This window comes from Molothrus ater, chromosome 19, assembly GCF_012460135.2.
Source record: "Molothrus ater isolate BHLD 08-10-18 breed brown headed cowbird chromosome 19, BPBGC_Mater_1.1, whole genome shotgun sequence".
In the NCBI taxonomy this organism is placed as follows: Eukaryota; Metazoa; Chordata; class Aves; order Passeriformes; family Icteridae; genus Molothrus; species Molothrus ater.
The window spans coordinates 5,558,737-5,579,955 of NC_050496.2; the positions used below are offsets into that span (position 1 = coordinate 5,558,737).

Sequence of the window (21,219 nt, forward strand, 5' to 3'; positions counted from 1 at the left end):
GAGACAAGGCTGGCTTCGATTTCTTAGCCCGTGTGCTTCTCACACAGAAATGATTACACAGCATTTAAGTTAAGTTAATGTTTTATTAACTGAAGCTTTTACAAGACAGTTGTTCTCATGAGCCGGACTGCCATGACCCCCCCCTCCTTTTTTTTTTTAATTTTTTTTTTAATTACTTCACCTTTCTCACCAGTGGTAATAAAAGACAAACTTTCCACTTCATTTCTAGAGTAGCTACAGCCTGCCCTATGTAGTGATTCCGTAGCTGGCTGTCTGAGCCATGATTAGAGGATGGCATAACTAGTGCCATAGGGATGGAGAGATTGTGAACTGCAAGGGCAGGGAAACTCCTTTCTCTGAAGGAGGAATACATTTCTGTGACATTTCAGTGACTTGAGTTGACACTTAGCATCACTTGTCACGGGCACTGAAGGGGAGAGGTGTAGCACAACTAGCCAGGAACTGGAGTGGATATAATTCTATCCAATAACCTGAGCAGAACACCCCTCGTTGCTGGGAAGGGTTGTTTGTGCAAGCTGGGTGCTGAGCTGCACTTGGCAAAGCACTTTCCAATGTGCAGCCATGACCTGCTTTATTTTAAATATTTGCAGGCTTAGCTGTGTGCTTGGCCCAGCTGCCGTGTTAGTGCTGTTCCTTCCTGTTTGTTAACCAAACACCAGCACTGGTGGGACCAACTCCCCTCTTTAATGCTGCTCTCGAACTGCTGAGCAGAAAGTGAGAACAGCAGGAGGTTCCCCTCTCCACAGCCCTGCTCAGTCCTTGGGCAGAGGAATGCCCACTGCTGTGTGCCTGCTGAGGTTCCTGGCCTCCTCCACCTGCGGAGGGCTGCAGTAGTCCTGCAGGAAGATGGAGGCCAGGTTACTGAGGCGCGTGTTGGCCGAGAGCGAGAAGCGGAGCATGCACTCCACCACGGGCAGCGCCGTGGTCTGCGCGCGCGACCGTGGCGTCGTCAGGAACATCAGCGTGGTCACGGCCGACACCACGGTCTCCTCGTTGGAGCTGGACAGGCAGTTGATGATGGGCTCCACCCCGTTGGCCTCCAGGATGTACTCTTTGTTTGTTTTATCCAAGCACAGGTTGCAAAGACCACCTGGAACGGCAAGAGGAAAGTGTCTGAGGTGATGCAAATTCACCACTCATCCTGTTTCTAACATCCAGATCTTCTGTATGGATGGAAAATTCTTAACGATTCCCTAGGCCATGTGTTTTTGATTGTTTCCGGCAATTTTCCACCAGCACGCTCCTCCTGCGTGTCATTAGAGGGCACTGTTACTGCTGCACATAACTGCTTCCACAGAATGATTCCAGGAATACCCACTCATCCCTACTGGAAGACACAAGCTAGCAGTTTATTGCAGGTGCTATAGAAAGCCAGAGAATGGAGTAACAGAGTTAGTAGCCAAGAAGCACAGAATGTTTGAAACTTGGAAGTTTGAGGTGCAGCCACAAACCTTAAAAATAAAATCCATTTAGTATCATCTCACAGAACCACTCCCAGCATCTGGCCCCTTAGCTTATGTTCAGACCATGAAAAATCGTGGTAAGGTAGTTGCTCAAAAGATTTATTAAAATCGTCAAGTAAGTATTCTAGAAAACCAGTTGCCAATAGCAGAATAGATGTGTACAACGTACCTGGCAAAATCTATGTATTAATGACTGCTTCTCTACAGGAGAGATTTCAGTAAAAAGTTAATCAGGTAGTGTTTAGGATAAAAAACCAAAATCCTTTCCAGAGGCTGTCTTCATTAAGCTCTGTAAGGACATGGAAGACACGCCTGCCTCTGACTTCCCTCCCATTCTGCACTAAACGAGGCTTTATTAGCACAGTGTGAGTTTGTTTTTGGAGCCCTGCGTGCATTTGGGGCGGGTTAGGGACCAAACGGAGCGCGAGGCCCGCTGTCCCTGCCCCGGTGACAGCGGAGGGTGCTCGGGGCTGCCCTTACCCATGGCAAACTCCACCAGGGTCTCGTTGTCCTCGGTCAGCATATCGAGGAACAGGTCCAGCACCTGGAGCTGCCGCAGATACTCGTAGTTGCTGGGATCGTAGGCGAAGTTGGCCAGGTTCGCCAGCACCTGCTCCTTGGCCTCTGCAAGGGAAAAGGAAAAGGGTCGGGGGTGTGAGGAAATGCTCGACACGGAGAGGGCCAGCGAGCAGCGGCGTTTCTTACCTGTGCTGTCCGTCACCTGGAACTCGGTGACGAGCGCCTGCAGGTACTCCAGCCGACCCAGTTCCATCAGGGGACAACGCACCGGGCTGCCTGTTCCCCCGGGCAGCGTCGGCTCAGGGACCGGGTGTAACGAGGAACGGAGACGAACCGGCCGCCTCTGCGCGGCCGGAACAGGCCGGCCGCAACAGCCCGGCCGCCGCCATTTTGTAGGCGGGACAGGGCGGCGCCATCTCCCCTCAGGAGGCGCGGGAGCGGCCACCATTTTGTGGGCGGGGGGCGGCTCTACCCTCAGGCGAAGAGGTGGTGGCTGCTCCGCGTCTCTTTATCTCTTTCTAAATACATTATATATATTATATACTTTATATAAAAATAAATGAGCCTGTATCGAGATATTTGACTGTCTCATCATATGGCAGAGCTTTGCTGTTTAAACGCTTGGTTTTGCAAAGCAGCTAACCTTTCCCCACTGAGTGCTTAAATAATTTTCACTTCTGTGTATATTTTGCTGTTCCATCCCAATGCTGTTGTCCTTGCGGTAGTGCTGCTCCTGGATCAGTTCCACTTTAAATAACGGGATTGCAATACATGGAGCTGAGGGAGAAAAGGTAAAAACAGGGCACAATACTTGCACAGTGAAGGAAATTATCTGGGGGAAAAACAATGAAACAAACCCAGGGAGTGAATTAAGAGAGCAGCAGGTGATTCCATCTTGGTTGTACAATGGTTTGGGCACAGAGCAGAGGAATTCCCTTGTCTTGAAGTAAGAACTTAGAAACCACCACAATTGTACGTGCTGCGAGAGGGTTCAATTATGGTGCATGTTGTGTAAATACATAAGCTAAAGGTTAATAAAGATCATAAACTGGGAGTGGACTCTGCAGAAATTTGTACTGCTTTTATTGAAGCAATTACGTGCATGGCTGTTCTTCTGTGGATAAGGCAAGGAACAGGCCGTGAGAATATGTTGTCTTTTGTGTTATCTCAAACCCAATTGATTTTCACATCAAGCAAATTAGTCATGGACTGATCCACATGGCACCAGTGACAAGAGTGGTGGGCCGATAACCCACACAGCTGAGGGCACTGAAATATCTGCCCGTGACTACATTAAAAAGAAGGATGAGCAAAGAAGCTTCACTGAATGGAGTAATGCTAAATATTTTAACATTGTAATGGTGTGGTAAGACACAGAACATGAAAAGGAAGATATTTATTTCTACTGGTATAAAAGTTTAAGCCAGGCTAAGTGCTAACAACTTCAGCTCTTACCATGATTATTAACTGAAGTCGTTATGTATTTATGTGTATGTCTAAATAGAACATGTATTTTTAGCTGCATATTTGAGTATATCTATCTGAAAATGATCAGCAAAGGTGCTACAAACTGTGTCTATGTTAGAATGTTTTGCTATTGTAGTAAGAAATCTCTTCTAATGTGTGCCTTTGTAAGTGGTAAGTGTTGCTATACTTTAAAGCCTCATCTGTCATTAAATAGGAGGCGAATGAGTAATGTGGGAAAGCAGGGCAGAGAAAGCAAACACAGGCAGCTAGTCCATACAAACAGAGCACTGCTGGGATTGACTAATAAAGGGGGAGAACTGTGTTTAAAAAGGAAAAATGTGATTACTTCTGTTTGTAAGAACTGCATTTACCCACCCAATATTGCCTGTATAGTTTAATGGTCTGAGTGCTCCAAGTACGGGCTGTTTGCCAGAGCAGTTCCCAGAGCAGGGGCTGGTCTAGCCAGGGTAGTCACAGCTCCAGGGGCTATTCTGGTGACTTCCATAGCACACCAAAGCCAGAATTCAGGAAATTTTAATTTCTAGTGGTTGTTTCTTTTCTTATAGCTGCTAGCTATGTCTGCAAACAGCAAGCCAAGCTCTTAAATTAAGCGATTTTGCACTTCAGAGGTGTCTTAGAGTGTGTAAGATTGCTGTAACCTTAATTTGGGGTTTATTGCTATTAAATATAAATCATTAATATTGAACTTTCCCAAGTATTACCCTGGCAGGGAATCTTAGGCTTTTAAGGATCATGATCTTGCAATACTTCAGTGTGAATTTCCCAGTGTGAGTGTTTCATTTCAGTGAGGAAAGGTGTTTCTTGCCAAAATGCTTATCTTGCAATGGTCTTGCAGAATATCTTCAATGATAAAGGGAGCAGGGGAGGGGCAAGAGGGGACATGGGGAGCAAGGAACATTTAATTCTGGTCAATTTTTGTGGCTCTGCTATTTCTCAGAGGTTTATAACCTGGCTGAGTTATTAGTGTTTGTCCCAAATTAAAGCCAGGGTTGTTTTACTCTCTGCAGGTGTTAAAGAAACTGCTTCAGTGAGGCTGGGGTTGCCTTGTGTAAAGGGCTGACCTTAAACTAATGAGGGTCCCCAAGATTCCTGAGGACTGAGTGTTGCTGCCCCTGTAGGATCCCTCTGAGGGGAAATATTTATTGTTCTGTAGCACGCTCAGGTCTCTCCTGTTATCATTTGCCAAGCTCCTGCCAAAGGCAGCTTGGAGCTCAGGTTGGAAATATGCATGGGAGAGGAGACCCACGGAAAGGAGAGGAAGAGGGTTGTTTTTTCTGTTATGGGAACTAAGACATCGTATTCACCTGTGGAAACACAGCATAAAATGTTACTTCTTGTCTGCTGAGGATTTGCTTCAAACCTGTAGGTTGTGGATTACTTTTAAAGGGTCTGTGGAAAGTAACCAGGGGAGACAACCATGTTTTCTGGCTTGAGTTCTATTAAAGGTTTCAGTCAGCAACTTGAGAAATGTTAAAATAACAGGTTTGTGAATTGGTTGTTTTTCTTCCCAGAAACCTCCCTCTGCACCTGCAAATAAGTCCCAGTGACACCAGTGATAAGTCTGGGAGTATCAAAAAGCACTTCTGAAAAGCACTCTCCTTGCCTTCCATCCTAAATTATCTTGCACAATCAAGAAATGATCAAAACAGGTATCTTTGCCTTGGTGTAGGAGGAGCTGATCTCTGTGTCAGCTTCAGTTGGTGAAGATTTTTTGGTTTTGCCCAGTACATTTCCTTTTTTATGAAGCAACCAAGCAAAAGCATTACAGGTGGATCAATTGGCTCCATGCAGGAGGTGTCTTCCATTGCTCCTTCACCTAACCTTTGTTTCCTGTGAGAAATTTTGGTGGATTGTAGCTTACACCATATCTTGCCTGTTTTGCCCAGGACATTTGTAGTAGTGGGAGGATCTGGGGCTACAATAACCTCATATTTCTGTAAGAGAACAGAAAGGGAATATAGAAAGGTGAAAAGAATTTAAAATTTAAGAATTACACACAGAGAAAATGACAGCCTGTTCAGCTGCTTAGCTGTTTATTTGCAATAGCTAGAAGAAATTTGGGACTTAATCCCTTTTTATTGCTTTTTTGTGAGAAAGCCCCCTCATTTTCCTAGGAATGTACAGCAGGCTCTTTTGGTAAATTGAGAAGCACCAGTCTCTGTTTACTTCATAGTTATGGACCACATAAGCCTTACATAAGTTAATAAACACACGTGATGAGAGATTAGATAAGTATATCTCCCCCTAACCATCCTATTTAAGTATAGGTTTGATCAGGAAATGCAAATCCTCCTGGGTCTGTGATACCAGGGCAGTACTGGAGAAGATACTGAGCTGTGGGAGCAGGAGCCCTTCTGAAGGGCTGATGCCCCTTCTGTGTAAAAGCCACCTGTGAAGCCATCATAGTCTCTGAAGACCTTGGAGTCAGTTCATCCAGAGTGGGGTTTTTTTAATTGGCTTGTTTGTTTTGTCTGGGGAGCTCTAATGAAAGCTGTGGGTTTGTCACTAGGAATGTGATAGGTCAGTTCTCCAGATAAGCACTGCAGCTGAGTTTGATATAGCAGTTCTTAGACAGGCACTGCAGTTCCATTGAAAGCTGTTACTTCTTCTGTCTCACTCCCGTTTTGTGCTTCCATCTTTTTGATTGTTCTGATGTGTTGGGTTATCCTTATCCATGTGCTTCATGAGCTGTTACCCGCATCTGTTGGATCAGGGATGACATAGAATATGAACAGAGGGAGCTGCTGTTGAGGCTGCTGCAGCCATTGAGCAGTGACAAGCCTAAATCCCAGGGATGTGGCAGAGAATGCCACTTACAGTGGAGGCTGTATGGATAGAAAGTCAGCAACACTGGCTTTTCTCATATGCTTTCCCCATGGATTTCTTTTTAACTTCTGCTTGCGCTTATAAGAAATACAAGTTATGTTTGTACAAAGCTCTCCATAATGAGAATGCTGGTGTAATTAGGCTCAAAAGTCTAAGACTAAAGAGCTGAACTGATCTCCACAAAGAGGAACTACAGTTGCTCTGTATTTTGCCCTATAAAAGGATGCATATCCTTTTTCTTAGGTCTGATATCACTCTCCCTGCCCCAAATGGATTCCAGTTAATGCTGAAGTGTGTTTACATGAGCCATGAATTCTCTTTTATGATATATTAAACTGCACTTGAGATATCAGTAGTTATACAACGTAGGCACTCCAAGGCATGGTGGATTGTTTTTTGGGGTTTTTTTTTGAGGCTCTGGAGTTAAATTTTGAGGCTTTGAAATTGTCCTTGGCATGAAGAACTCCTGTGTATGCTTCATAGGAGAAAATAGTTGATCTTACTAGAGATTTTTCTGAGTTCTACAACCCATGCAGCTGCTTTTGTCTAATATTTAGAGATGTGGAAAATAATAACACACTTCCTGTGGAAAGTGTTTGACTTGCCACCTCCAACATGGGAAGCAAAGAGGAAGCCTGTGCACCAAAATTGCATATTCAGATGAGGCAACAATATTTCTTTGGGAAGAACTACCCATTAATACGTGTTATCCAGCACTTCCAACTGGAATGTGCTTGTGAAATTCCAGTGACTTCTTAAAGGTGGTGACTTAACCTAATTGAACTATCCCAGCTTTTGTCTCCTGGTGCTGGGTCCCATGGCTGTTATCCTATGGTTTGCTTTAGGAGAGCTCAGATCTCTTTGTGCTTCATCTCCTTGGCTGGTGCTGGGTTCTGTGCTGGGTCCATGATCTGGATCTCTGTCTTGGAGTCTGACAAGGCCCTGTGGAATGCAAGTGCAAAAGGAAGATGACAGTAGTGGAAAGCAGACTGTTTTTTTCTGATCTGCCATCAGTATTGGGCCGTGTGTTGCCTTGTACAGACCACTTCATGGTGTAGCACTTTTCCCCCCGTCTTTATTTTCATATGCTCGTGATGTACTCAACTGCTGGAGGGGATTGATTTACAGCCTTTGGTTCTGTTGACATTTCACTGTATTGATATCTGGAGGGATTGTCCAAATGTGCTTTGGAAGCCTCTCTCAATTTGTTTTTTTTTTGCAGAGCACAGAAGCTGAGCCCCATAAATAATGCAGCTGATATCAGGAAGAAGCTGGAGGTGTAGAAGACGTAGTGGAAATCACTGGTTATGTCTACCAGGAGACCTGAAATAGAAGTCAAAGCTTAGCCAAAGAGAAGAGGCACTAAAGGCATTCATTTACATGAACGTTAAACCTGAATCATTCAGCAAACTGCCATATACAAAAGACAGGAGTTTTTAGGGTTTAAAATGTAACACAGTATGGTAATGTAGTGATTCTTATAGGCTGTATGGAAATGCTATAGGATTTGTATATTGTACTAGATTGGTTGAGTGAGAATCAGAATATTCAACACAGAAGAACATTTATTGTATTCTAACGGGAACTTCGCTCTCTTGCTGTGGCTGGCAGCTCCCAGCAGGGCCCTGCACCCAGGCCCTTTGCAATAAACCCCAAGTTCCACAACCTGGCTTCAGAGATCTCTCGTCTCCATCCGTCTCGACCGTGCTACCCCCCGTCAATCCTACAACAAGTCAGGTGATACTTCTGTAGAAAGTATTTTTCAATACACACAGAAGTCAGGAAAGAAAGGAAATTGTATTTTTTCCCCAACCTGCTGCTTCATTTTGTTTGCTCAGCAGAGGACCCTTGTGTCACTGCCACTCTATGGCTTTTGGAATGAGTGACCGTATTACATCCTGGGGCAGAAAACAGAGCAACTAGATAGAGAAATAGCTCAGAAACTTACATAGTAAGGTCTCCAAACTGAACACTTGTCTCTAATCCTGTTTAATGAAGGATAAGGAAATTCACAGCACAGCAAGATTATGACTAACATTAAGTGACCTCAATACAAACCATTTAGAAACACGAGATATCAAGGGAATCATTTAATGTTAATATTAGAGATGGAAAAGTGATACTTAGGCCAAATATATGATGCCTTCCATCATCATAAGGCTGTTTATCAATGTGGAAATACTAGAATAATGTTTATTTGCTTGTATTTTTCAGTCAAGATTGGTGATATTTCTTTCCATGGTGTACTTTTCTATAGCAAATTTTAGGACTATGAGCAGAAATGGAGCTGCTTTTACTGTGCTTTTTTTTTTTTCCCATCTGCTGCTCCTGTCAGAGATGACCAAGAAGGGACCTTTTTTGCTCTTTGAGAAAAGTGACTGACACGCTAATGGCAGGGAGTACCATGAAATACACTGCATGTTACCACCACATTATTGAACCAGACCAAATTTTCCTGCTGAGTAGCCACAATTCATTGTCTGGAGAAGAAAACTAAAGCATGAACTGAGGTTGACATGCTCAGGTTGACATTTGTTGTTTGTTGGTCTTTTGAATTTACTGCAGGAGCAGGTGTGTCTTGGACAGGTCACTTAGTGGCATTTGGAGTGAACTGTGAATAATTTATTGGACTGAGAGTCATAACTAGCTCCTTTCTTGTCTCCAGAGAAAAATTAATATGCTCCAGAACTTGGAAAGAAGACTGAACAGAAGCTTTTACTGTGGGACTTTTGAATAATGTAGGACTGGTAATAATTGTGAACACAAATAATTCATTTAATGGGATGTTCACAATTTCTTGACACTTCATGGATAAAGCAATGCAAACTGGTAAAAAGGTGAAAAAGTTCGTAGTTATTCCTGTTGGCTTCTTGCCACTGGAAAAAAGCTGTCATTGCTCCCACATGTATCAGGTCACATACCAAGTGAATAATTTTTTCAGTGTGATCTTGATGCAGCTGTAGAAATACTTTCCAGCTGTTAAAAGAGGCTGATGATTCTTTTCCAACCATACTTTTTATACTGCTCCCTTTGCATAACTCACCTACACCATGGGTATGGAAACTCCCTAATTCCTCTTCTTGATGCTCCCAAACACTTGTCACCAGTTTCCAAACCACCACCTTTCCCCCAGCCAGGTTTCATAGCCTCTCTCACCTGTGAGCGGGGGCCCAATGAGGAGGGTGGTGCTCTCTAGGATGGTGAAGAGCCCTAGAGCACTGGAGAACCTGTCCATCTCCACCACATCCATCAGCACCTGGAAGGTGAGCGCCCCGACGCCGCTCATGGCTATGCTGAGGATGACGCAGTAGAGGATGAGCACGCTGAACTCAGCTGAGATGACACAGATGAAATTGCTGAGCCCGCAGAGGAGCACGGCCAGGCTGAACAGGTAGATGCGTCTTCCTGTGAAGACTCTGTGTCCTGAGAGCAGCCCTGTGAGAGGGCGGATGAAGATGTTGATGAACCCGATGATGGAGATGAGGAGGGCTGCCTTGCGTTCCTCCACCCCATTGTGGATGGCATAAGGCACAAGGTAGACATGGGGTAAGGCAAAGCCCATCATCATCCAGGTTACTCCAATAGTGTAAATCTGGTAACCTTTGTTTTGACAGAAGATGTCAAAAGCCAGGTACTTCTGCAGCATCTGGAAGCATTTTGTCCTTTTGGTGTGCTGCTGGAGTGTGGGGTGGTGAGGCGATGCTCCATTGGACAGCTGTTCCTCTTTTGCTCTGCTCCCTGGCTCTTCTTTGGGCTTGGCAGACTGTGGAAGTGACCCTGATGCCAGCTGAATGGGTCTCATGATGGCTCCACAAACACAGCAGTTCAGTAGTATTCCTCCAAAGATGAGGAAGGTGTTTCTCCAACCCATCTCATCCAGCAAGTATTGAGACAGCAGCGGCCACAGCGTGAAACCGAGGGAGACACCGGTGGAGGCCACAGCATTGGCCAGTGTTCGCCACCGTACAAAGTAGTAGCCCAGCACAGTCACTCCTGCCTGGAAGCTGAAACATGATCCCAGACCTAAAGATGAGAATAAATGATCTTTCTTTGTTGTCTTAAAGCATGAAAAGAGCCCAAATTCAGGGTGTACCCACAGATGATTTCATCTGCCATTGAAGCATTTTCTGACCTGCCAGGCCACACAGCCCCCAGGAATTGATTAATACTCAGAAACCCCACACCAGGATGAAGAAGGATGTTATGTGTAAATTAAACTATTTGTGTTCTTGGGTATAGTTAATATATTGATCTAAACTGATGTTTTTCTGGGACATGGTGCACTTCTTAAGTTACTATGGAATTGTTCATTAAAAGCTTGGGTTTTATGTGTGCAATGTATACATGCAATGAGCAGTGCTGCTTTCCTGATGCTTTCATCAGGGCTCAGGGAGTTGCTTGTTTTTCTCTGTAAGCAGTGGCTACTGCTTAACTTGCAAGATCCAGCAGGAATGGTTACAGAGTAAGGAATTAATTTCTCTGTGTTTTTAAAAACCAAGAGTTGAACGTCAGTTACATAGGAGAAATATTTGGAAAGGAAGAGTTCCCATCTGTTACTTCTGTTCAAAACCAACAGGGTCTTTTGTTAGAAAAGATATCTCCATTCTCCCCCAGTTTGGGAGTGGTGAACTACAAGCTCAGGGAACCTGAGAAGGACATTATCGCAACACATTATGTTCCAAGATTGGAAAAACAACAAAACCCCTCCCTTCTTGAAAGACAAAAGGCTGAGAAGCTACTAAAATGAACAGACATCCTTTTTCTCCATGTTACCCTCTGGAGACCTGTAGCTTTTTCCAGAGAGAAGCACTTCCCAGTGAGGTGTGTGCTAAAGGGGTGTGAAGGCCAAGTCTAGTAGCTGTAGGATTTCTGCTGTGCTGGGAGGCTGTTGAGTTCTCCTATTTCACAGATGAGTGGAAAAAATGTGACCAACTTAGTTGGGGCTCTCTCATTTCCCATCTCCAGCAGCTGAGTTTCCTTGCTTTCTAGTACGTACCAGTGATGAGGCCAGCTGTGAGGTACAGCTGGCTGATGGACCTGCAGAAGGAGCTGGACACCATTCCCAGCCCGCTGAGCAGCCCACCTAGCATCACCACGAACCTGCAGCCAAACCGCTTCACCAGGATGCTGCACAGGGGCCCTGGAAGTAGAGAAGGAAAAGGGAAGCTGTTAGGGATGAAGGAAGTATTTTGTACCTGCTGGATTGCTGCAATTATCAAATGATGTAGTCTAGAGACCCTGAAGGTTTTCCCAGCAGCTTAATGTAGTGGGGGAGACGGGAAGAGAAAATATATTCTGTGATCCTCCCAAGTGCTTGGCCAGCTTGTTGGCTGAGGTGACGTCTGTCATCTGCGGGGATTTTGACCATCAAGTAGGATGTGAGGGATTTTCATTAAAACCCTTGGAAATGGACTTCTGGTGAATTCCGTGAGATTATGATAAATTACTTGTTTGTTAATGACATTAACATCCTTCATTTTGGGGCAGGGAAAGATTAGATCACATCTGCAGCCCGCCAGTGGGAGGGTGCTTCTCTCTGCATTCTCTGGGAGAAGAAGATCTGAAGGTAGTTTCTTTTCCTGTTCCCTCAAGAATCCTCAGGGTTTTCCAGGTTTTATTAACATTTTTCTCAATTCTGAACACTTAAGGTTATGGAAGCAAATGCAAAATGACTGTAAGCTGCAGAATTAGGAGTTAGTCAGTGTAGGGAATATAACCTGCGGCATATTTGTGACCTAAATCAACATCTGGTTTGAAATAAAATCCACACAGTCAAGTGAACAGTGGAACATTATTAAAATTAGGAGTGCAGCTGTCTATATTTTGATCTGCTTGGGAGATTTTCACCTTAGACTTCACTGGCCTTTGAAAAAGTGTCCAGCAAATGTGACTGGATTATTTTTCCTCCTGCTGAAGACATTAAGGATGGTACTGCTGTTTAACTAGCCCAAGAAGGCATAAATTGAACAATATAAAAGAATGAGATTGACTCTAAAAACCATAAGGGTTTGTTGTGAATTAGTTCCTGGTTACTTGTTGTCTGGGTTTCAAATGTTATTTCTCACTTGCCTGGGGCTTTTGTGCTTTCTTTTGCAACAATATCAACAAAAGTGCTGCATTTATATGAGTTAGTGCAGAGTGTTCCGTGTGCATGGATATCTAGGAGCAGGAACCTGTAATGGCCCGAAATTCCCTTTTGGACACAGATGTAGCACCCTAGGTCTCTCAAATTATCTTATAACAAAATAATCACTAATGGCTTTTACCTAGGAACGCAGCACTGATAATGGAATATGTTTGGCTGAGTTATGAGCTATTGTTTGCCCTGTGCCCTTCCCCATTTCCTTCCATAGCTCTCCTGCATGGAGCCTTCTCCCAGTACTGACTGCTCTGGGAACAGGCTGCTCTGCCCATTTCCCTTTCTCTTCCAATTTTTGCAACAAATAAATTTTTTCCCCTTCAGTTCCTCTGAATTAAAAGGAATAAATGTGAAGAAAAGAGAGTGGCACCTTTAAGAGATACTAGTGACAACAGCATGCAATTTTGGGAAAGATTTAAGTGCTGAAATGTAACTGGAGAACCTGAATCAAGTAAAGCCTGGCCCCGTCCAAAGGAGGTCAGAAGTTGCAGCAAAAGCCATATGTGCTTGGCCTGAGAGGGAAGCTTTGATCTCTGTTTATTTTGTTGGTTTTTTTTTTCTGGTTTATGTTACTGCTGCCTCCTGCCACTGGGGAAAAGAATAAATCCTCCTGTGCTCTAACACCCTGCAATAGGAGACATAACTGGCAAGCAAAGTACAACTCCCTGGCTGTGCCCTGACAAATTCTATTGTGAATATCAACACAAAGCTATTCTTTCCTTATCTAATTTATAACTTTTGGATCTATGTATTGGCTGTCGTTGTATTACCTTTTACAGTGGTTCTAGCCTCCTACACAACAATTACTTCATTAAAAACTACAGGATAATTGACATTCTTGTGGATACTGCCAGAGCTGTCCTTCCTGGACATGCTGGGACCAAGTTGCTTCTGAGATCATTTCCCAGAGCCAGCAGGTCCCAGTTGGATCCTCCCCACTAATGACAGAAGGATCACAGGGGCCAGAAAGCAGGATGGGGAATGCCCAACAGCTTCCAGATTCCAAGCCCCGAGGATACTGCTTTATTTCTGCTGACTCTCAGTGGTGATTCCTCCCCTTGTTGCTTCCCTGACATCTCTTTCCATCTGCATCTTGATATTTTGGACCCAGCTGTTTCTGCTAAGGTGCAAACTCTCAATTCGATGCAGGTGGCTGCTAGCCATATCCTGCATGGTACAGACTGAACCTGCCATAGCCTTCACATCAGTGTGACTCAGGGCTCTGGGGTTGTTTTTTTTTGCTTTATAATGTAGTGTCAACTTTCACCAGCATTGGAAGGCAGCAGGAATGAACTCAAGGAGAAGCTTGGATACATGGGCAACACTGGGAACTTTCCTTCTGTTGCCTGGTAGGGTTTGGGTTGTCTGTTTATCAAATAAGCACAGGATTTGTATGGGTCACAAAGCACAGACCACTCATTGGGAAGTCCTTGAGCTGCTGGGGATTTGGTTTTCTCTCTGCAGGAAAAGAATCCCCACATCTGTGTGTGGAATCTGGGACCACTGCCCTGTGCTGCTCCCATATTTTTTTTGAGGGGAAAACCAGTGATTCACTCCAGTATCCACAGAGCACAATGATCCTTCCAGCCCTGCAGCCGTAGGTGCTGCCTGACCCACATTCTGCACTGATCCAGCCCTGCTCACATCCACCCTGATGCCTGCGTAGGTGTGCGCTCCGTGCCACTACCCAAGGAGCTGCTTTTAAGGCTTTGCCTCAGCTGGCAGCCCTGAGGAGCTCAGCTTTTGGCATCTCTTCAGCCACAAAGAACAGAGCTGTCATGTGGCATTTGGAAGGAGATGTGCTCTCGTGGACAAGATGAACCAAGAAAGCACCGGAGCTCCAGCACTATGTGCTGGCTTATTCAAAGAGCTTCTGTGAGAAATAACTATGTTTTTGCTGATCTGGAAAAACTGAGCTGAGAAAGGGATTTGCCTTCTTTGACCAAGGGTCTTGGCTGACTCTGAGAGTGACAAAAGAGAGCATGGAATCTGTGGACGTTTAGCTTTGGACTGTGAGATCCAACTGTCTTGGAAGTGCTGTGCACTGCCAAACAGCCAGTCCCTTCCACCACCCGCTTTAATGAAATGCTGAAAGTATCCTCATTACATCCCCCCACCAACAGCACAAGGGCAGGAGGTGGAGGAGGCCATTCCCTGCCATCACTCACCCCCTCCGTGCAGCACGGCCACCATGATGGACGGGAACCATGATGTCTCGCTGTTGCTGGCCTGGAACTCCTGCTGGAGGTCCGTGAAGAAGATACCGATGCAGCAGGGGAAGCCCAGCGTCAGCCCCTGCAGCACCACTGCAGCCAGCAGGACCATCCATGCCCATCCCTGGTCCTGGGGCTTGGCAGTGCCGCGTCCTGCTGCTTCTCCTTGGGACATGATAGCTCCGTTCTCCTCTCAGCCAGTCTGCTGGGGAAGGGAGTGCAGCTACCACGCAACCCTCAGCCCAGCGAACAGGCCTTCAGGGAAGAGCTGATGGTGTTCCTGAGGCTCAGAGCACTGGTGAGTCCCGCACCTTTCCCAGCTGACACTCTTGACTTCTTGCTTTGCATTTCTTCCAGCACCTCCCTTCCTTCTCACTACAGGATCCTGGCACCAGATTGTTTAAGAAACCACTGCCTTCTCCTTTTATATTTCACAAGACTGTGACCACAGCCAGGTAGAGGACAGGACCACACCTCCTCTGAGGTATGAATTGGCTTTACCTAGTTCCGCCCTTATTTTCCCTTTCACCTGCTTTCATCATATGGAGTCCCCTTGCTGGCAATTGCTAAGGTCACTCAGTCCCTGTGCCGAGGAGGAAAAACTGCAAATGCCAAGCAAAATAGAGACCTATAAAGGTTCTGTATCACAGCAGAGCTCAGTGTGAACCTTTCAGGAAAACTACACCTATGTACAAAGTGCTGGTGGTGAAAAAACCTTTTAAAAGCCATTAATTAATTAGAATCCAGTGATGGCAGATAGGCTTTTGCTTTACCTCTCTAGATCTAGAGCTGCTTCTGAGAGATCCCAGTTTGGATTTCTCTGAGACTGACAGAAACATATAGCAATATCATTCTGCATCCTCTCCACATGAATAAACATGCATAAAATAATAATCTCTGGCAGCTGGATGAGCTCAGAAAAAGTGCCCATAAGGTAAATGCACAGCGCAATATTTACTTAGCACTCGAATAGTGTTTTTTCCCTAAAACAGCAGCTGCATTGAGGTTTTATGTGCAGCTTTAGAGATGAATAATAGTTTGATTTTGCTCATTATTTCAAATATGCCATGGTGGCAGAAAGTTAGTTTCATACCTCAGGCTGAGACCAGAATTTGTCAAACGGAGGGCGGTGCCGCGTGGCTGCGGCTCATCCCCTGTGTGCGCAGCCCGGTCAGCTCATGGCCCACGGTCAGACCCTTCTGCTTCAGTAGCGACTACAGGCTTTGATGAAGTCTTTTGCAATATTAACCTAGGCATCATTTCTGTAAACAGGGCTCTTATGCTGGCTGGCTTACAGCCAGAGAATGAAAAAAAAAAAAAGGCTGGGAGCAGAGGGGGCCCGTGGGAAGGGGCTCTGAGATGCAAATCACGGTGGTGGTGCTCAGCACACTTTAATCCTTTGTCCAATTTAGCTGGGCGCAGATAATGCAACTAATTCAAGTGCTTGTCTCTGTGGTGTGAATTAGCTGGATAACAGCCTAAAACCTCTCCCCGGCAACAGCAAACCTGCAAAAAAAGGCAGAAGCACAGATCTTCTCTGTTCCCAGCTGCCCTGTCCAACTTTTGAGTTTGTCCAGCAGATTCCTGGCTCCCCTCACATCTCCCTGGGTGCCTGCTTACGGGGGAGGACTCTCCAGTGGGGCTGCAGACCCCATGGCTTTCGTCCACCTTCTGCCCCAGGCTGCAGGACACCTTTTCCCCTGGGCAGCCCGACCTGCGCAGTCGCTGCAAGGACCCTGGGGATCAGGTGCCACACGACCTCCTCGCTGCCTCCTCGCTGCCTCCTTTACAAAGGTAAAGGAACAAGATTATTCCAGCTCTGGTTTAGCGGGCTGCGCCACACCGAGCAGCAGCAGCGCCGCGCAAACCCGCGGATTAACCCTTCCAAGGTATCGAAATAGGATGGACGGTGTGAAAGTGGAGGGCTGGTGTGTTGATGCTCTTAGGCAAACTGCTCCTGGTGTTGAGCAGTGAACGTGACAGGACTGGGACACCTGTGAAACATGGGCAGATTTTCACACACACGTGATCATCCCTTCTTAGTAGGGCTGGGAATAGGATTGGAGTTCACAGCAATAGCCACACCTGGGTGCCTGCTGCAAACAGTGTGCTTTTGTTGGGAGAAGGTGAAGAGTGCAAAGGTGCTTCTCTCTACCAGCCTGTGGAGCACCTGAGGACACATGAGTGCCCTGGATGGGACACAGGGAACAACTGCCTGTTTCAGTCTGTCTCTCCAGCCTCTCTCTGGCAGTCACTCTCTGCCCTGATAAACTAATCCTCTCCTGTTCGTGTCTGAGTGTTGTTTCTTCTTCCAGTGATCCCTGAGACATCAGCATCCAAACCTTGGATTTCCTTAGCTGTTGTGGAGCAGCCCTGGTAGCTGTTGTTTATGACAGCAGACCAGGAGTCCTTCTTCTTCTGTGCCTCAGTTTCTCTCAGCTCCGATGGGGAAAAACAGCTGCTAGCATGAGGGCTCCTGGCTGCTCCCTGCAAGAGCAGGGAGTGTTGTGTCCCTTTATGCCAAGAGACACGACAGCCTGGGGCATTTATGTAGCTCACCTCAAAGGATGAGGTTTATATTTCACAAATACAGGTTTATGTTATGCAAATAATGATATTTATAGTCTTCAGTAAGAGCTTGTAGCTGGGGCACCTCTGCAGGGAGATGAGCAGCCCACTTCTTCTCTGGAGTCACTGAGGAGGGAGACCCAGCCACAGGGTCCAGCAGGAAAGTCAGGAGTGTGGCTGGGGGGACAAAGAACTGCTTTCCAAAGCAATGGGGCTTGGAAGGGGTGCTCAGAGACTGGACAATGCCTGCAGTTTGAGAGCAGGAATGGGATTGGAGAAGAAGGTTTCTTGCACCATCCTGCCATCAAGCTCAGCCCTGGCATGCGCTGGACACGTATTTTATGAATGTGTAAAATAAGCTGCATGTACAGAAGCGAGATGTTTACTGTAAACTGGGCAGGGTGGTAAACTGCTTTTTGGGGTCACTCAGTGTCTGTTGAGGGTAGGAGAGCCAAGCACTTGTCTTGGTAAATACCTTTATAAATGACTTTTTAAGCACCTTTTCATCCTGAGACCATGGCTTGCTTTGCCATCCTCTCCCATGTAGCTAATCTTGTATACCAGTTGACTTTTCCAAGGTCATCCAGTGAGGTGACAGCAGAGAATCCAGATTTAGCTCCGATTAAAGCATCAGCCCAAGTGGTGCAGCCTGGCCCAGTGCTATGGCTTCTCTCTGCTGGATGTCACTTGTCAGCAATTGGTTGCAGCCCTCAGGGGGCAGGCTGTGCCTGGGGCACGGTGGCTGTGGCTGCAAGTCCCCTGTTCTCTCCCTGTCCTTACCAGCATGGTAAACCAGCCCTGAGCTCAGGAGCCTCAGCAGCAGCTTTGGGGCTTAAAAACTGGGTTTAGTGGTGGCCTTGGCAGTGCTGGGTTAACGGTTGGACTCAATAGTATCTTAAAGGTATTTCCCAACCTTTAGTTAGAAATGGTTCTGTGATTCTTTGTGGTTGGATACCAAAGTGCAAACGCCTCTGAGCTTGCAAATCACACTTGAGAAAGACCAGTTGAATTTGTTCCAGAGATCCAGATTAGCAAATCCTCTGGCAGATTAATTCTTGCAGAGGAAGTGTGGGGGGGTTGTTTGGTTTTGGGTTTTGTTTTTTGTCTAAAGCAAGGGAAATGAAGTGACATTTCAGCTATGGGATTGCAGAGTGCTTTGTGGCAGGGAGCTGTTCCCACCCCAGGTTCGGTCACAAATTAAACTCTTGCTCTGATCCATCCCTGGAATGTAGACAGACCCAACAGAAACCAAGGTCTCAGAGCACCTGAAAACAGGTTCCTGAGGCTGGGACAGGATCTGAAGAACCCTGGCAAAACCCCTTCAGGCCAGCTCTGCTAGTACTGAGAAAATGGTGCTGTGCCAAGGATGGAGGAAGTGCTGGTTTATCCTGACTTTCCCAAGCAGTTCCCATAGCATCACTCCCACATCCTCCCCCTGCAAAAGGGAACAGGGTCCTTCCTGCACTAACAGGTCTTAATTAGCCCAACCAGCCTCATTTGTATCCTCCTCCTATACCTCCTCCATCCTGTTTGTTCCCCAGCTGCATTTATGCCCAGATCCTTGCATGGATCACATTTGCTCAGTTTCACCACTGCTTTCTGCTCTCCTGGGTTGACTTGGGGTCTGCTTGGCTGCTTTGTGCTCATTAATCACTGATAATGTGGCTGTAAGACCAGGTGAGAAATCCCCCTTTTGGGACTAGGTTTAATGGCCATTAGCCAGTGCTTGGATAAAATGGCTTAGCCTGGAGATGGGAAATGAGAGCTGAGGAGGCAGCTGGCACCAGAGCATGCACAGACAGCTCCCATTGGCCTGCAGGAATTCAGCAAGCTGTGGCTTGTCCCTGCTCTCTATCCCTGTGGTGGATCTCTGGCTGGTGGGTGACTGCAGATGGTTTGTGTGCATGCTGGCCCTTGCCCTCCTGACTGCCACCATCCCCCTCTGGTCCCCAGCTGTCCCAGAGCCTGTGCTTTGTGTACAAAGTGTGGTGCCAAGAAGGACAACGTTCCCTGAGGCAATGGGGATCTGGAGATGAGTCTGAGGAAGACATTGCATAAACTCATGGTGAAGGTGGCTGTGGGAGCAGCTGTGGCTTGTGCTGTGTGACACTCTAACCTGCCACACTGCCCTGGCCTGCCCTGGAGTGGACAGAGAGAGGGACCATGGAGTATCTGAATAGATGAAGGTCCTTGCTAGGAATCTGGCTGAGGTTACTGCGGATATCTGGAAGCTGTGGGTGCTTTTCTTCCAGCAATTGCCTGCATTTGGGAAGATGAGGGCAGGGCGTGTTCCTAGGAAAATGAGGCTTCTCAAGAAATGAAGTTACCTTGTAAATGAAGCTGCAAGAAAACTCCTGCATGTGAGGATGTGGCAGAGGAAGGGAGAAATGGGATGTGATGCAGCTGTGGGTAGTCTAGCCCTGCTGCAGGGCATCTCTTTCATAGATTGATATTTTGATCCTGAGCAGTGGCTAATTTCCCTCTAACAAGCTTTTGATTATGATTTAAATTGGCTTTTATTCATAAGGAATAAGGGACTCGTTGGGAGTAGGATCAAAAGGAGTGTTTCCTTGTGTCTGCCTGCTGAATCTGTGGAGCAGTTGGAGGAGATTGTGAGGGGTTGAAGGTGTTCAGCCAGAAAATTTGGAGCATGGTTTTTAGGAAGCTGGCTAGTTTTTGGGCTCCAGCTATTCAGCTTTGGCTCCTTAGCTCTGGGTAGATGCTCTGCCATCCCAGCCAGGCCCTGCCCAGGTCTCCTGTCCAAGGAAGATGTCCTGCTCTGAGGAAAATGAGAGTGATGCTTAGAGATCATAACAGGGTAGAAGAGAAGATACAGCAACTTAGTGCTGACACTGAGGCTCATACCCAGAGGGATCACAATGTTTAGTTTTGTGATTTCTGGAAAAGGAAAGGCAGGAACTCTTTATCCCAGTGGGAAGTGCAGGTCCTCGTGTGCCTTGGGATCATATTTTCAGAGGGGTATGGAAACAGCAAAAAGTGGCCTTGAGCCTTTGTTTCATGGGCAAATCCCCATTGGTTTGGCAAATATGTCCCTCTTCTTCTTACTTTTTACATGTTTCTTTGTATTAAAATTTTAGATAAAAACACACTGGAACATTAGGTTGAGGATGACCATTTATTAGGTGTTTTCTATCTGTTTAGTGTCGAATCTGCCTGCTTTTCTAGGACATCTTGAACTCAATGCCTGGGTCAAAGGCCTGTCTCCTTGCTTGGTTGCCCAAATAGTTTTCCTCATTTTTAGATGCTGTCATTTGAATTCATCAAGATCACTGGTGCATGTTTTCCTGGCTTTGGTAAAGGACCTGCTGCCTAGATGGCCCTGGGCTCAAGGATATTCTTGGTGACATAGAGACCAGTGGAGTTCTCAGCTCACTGATGAAACCTGAGGACTTTGTGCACTTCACACTGGGAAACACCTAGGAGGGATGGAGGCCTCTAACAGGAAATATTACCAGAAGGTCAAAAAAGCTTATCTTTTGAGGTAAGCCTTTGCTCATCTGTTACACCACAATTTGAAGGTAATTACTAGGGTATTGCAACTCTTTCTTTACTGTGGTTTGGAGTAACCAATGTGTTTCTCCGGCCTGGAAAGCAAGAGGGTATGACGCAGTTATTTAACCATGTGAAAGTTGGGTTAAACTGTCAATAACTGCCTCAAAGCCAGATCTAGGTAGAAGGACATGGCCAAGGTCCTTGTTTCCCAAACAAGTTAGAAAGCTGAGTTGAAAATATCTGCAGGCTTCCCATCTGCAGACAGATCTGGCTTGATTACTTTGTTCCGGGTGAGGGTGGGCGGGTAAGTGAGGAATTGACCTTCGTCTGTGTGAGAGCCTGAGGCAGAGCATGAGAAGGGGTTGTGCAAGTTGCAAGTATGGCTGTGGCAGGACCTCTGCATCGCTGTGTTTCACCCTCCCACGTGTGCAGAAGGCAAATGCAGTCTCAGTTTCCACTGCATTTTGCT

The 21,219-nt window shown here is 46.2% G+C and overlaps 2 protein-coding genes across 2 annotated transcripts; both read right to left on the bottom strand.

Annotated features, from left to right (window-relative positions):
- Positions 1-63: 63 nt before the first annotated feature.
- ARMC7 (armadillo repeat containing 7) lies at positions 64-2,384 on the bottom strand. Its single transcript, XM_036394454.2, has 3 exons — positions 2,190-2,384; positions 1,965-2,108; positions 64-1,111 (listed from the first exon to the last, which is right to left on the bottom strand). The coding sequence occupies exons 1-3, from the start codon at positions 2,254-2,256 to the stop codon at positions 774-776; spliced, it is 549 nt and encodes a 182-aa protein (XP_036250347.1). The 5' UTR covers positions 2,257-2,384; the 3' UTR covers positions 64-773.
- A 4,958-nt stretch (positions 2,385-7,342) lies between these two features.
- Positions 7,343-14,844, bottom strand: SLC16A5 (solute carrier family 16 member 5). The gene is made up of 4 exons (XM_036394452.1): positions 14,625-14,844; positions 11,314-11,457; positions 9,474-10,340; positions 7,343-7,640 (listed from the first exon to the last, which is right to left on the bottom strand). The coding sequence occupies exons 1-4, from the start codon at positions 14,842-14,844 to the stop codon at positions 7,399-7,401; spliced, it is 1,473 nt and encodes a 490-aa protein (XP_036250345.1). The 3' UTR covers positions 7,343-7,398.
- Positions 14,845-21,219: the final 6,375 nt, after the last annotated feature.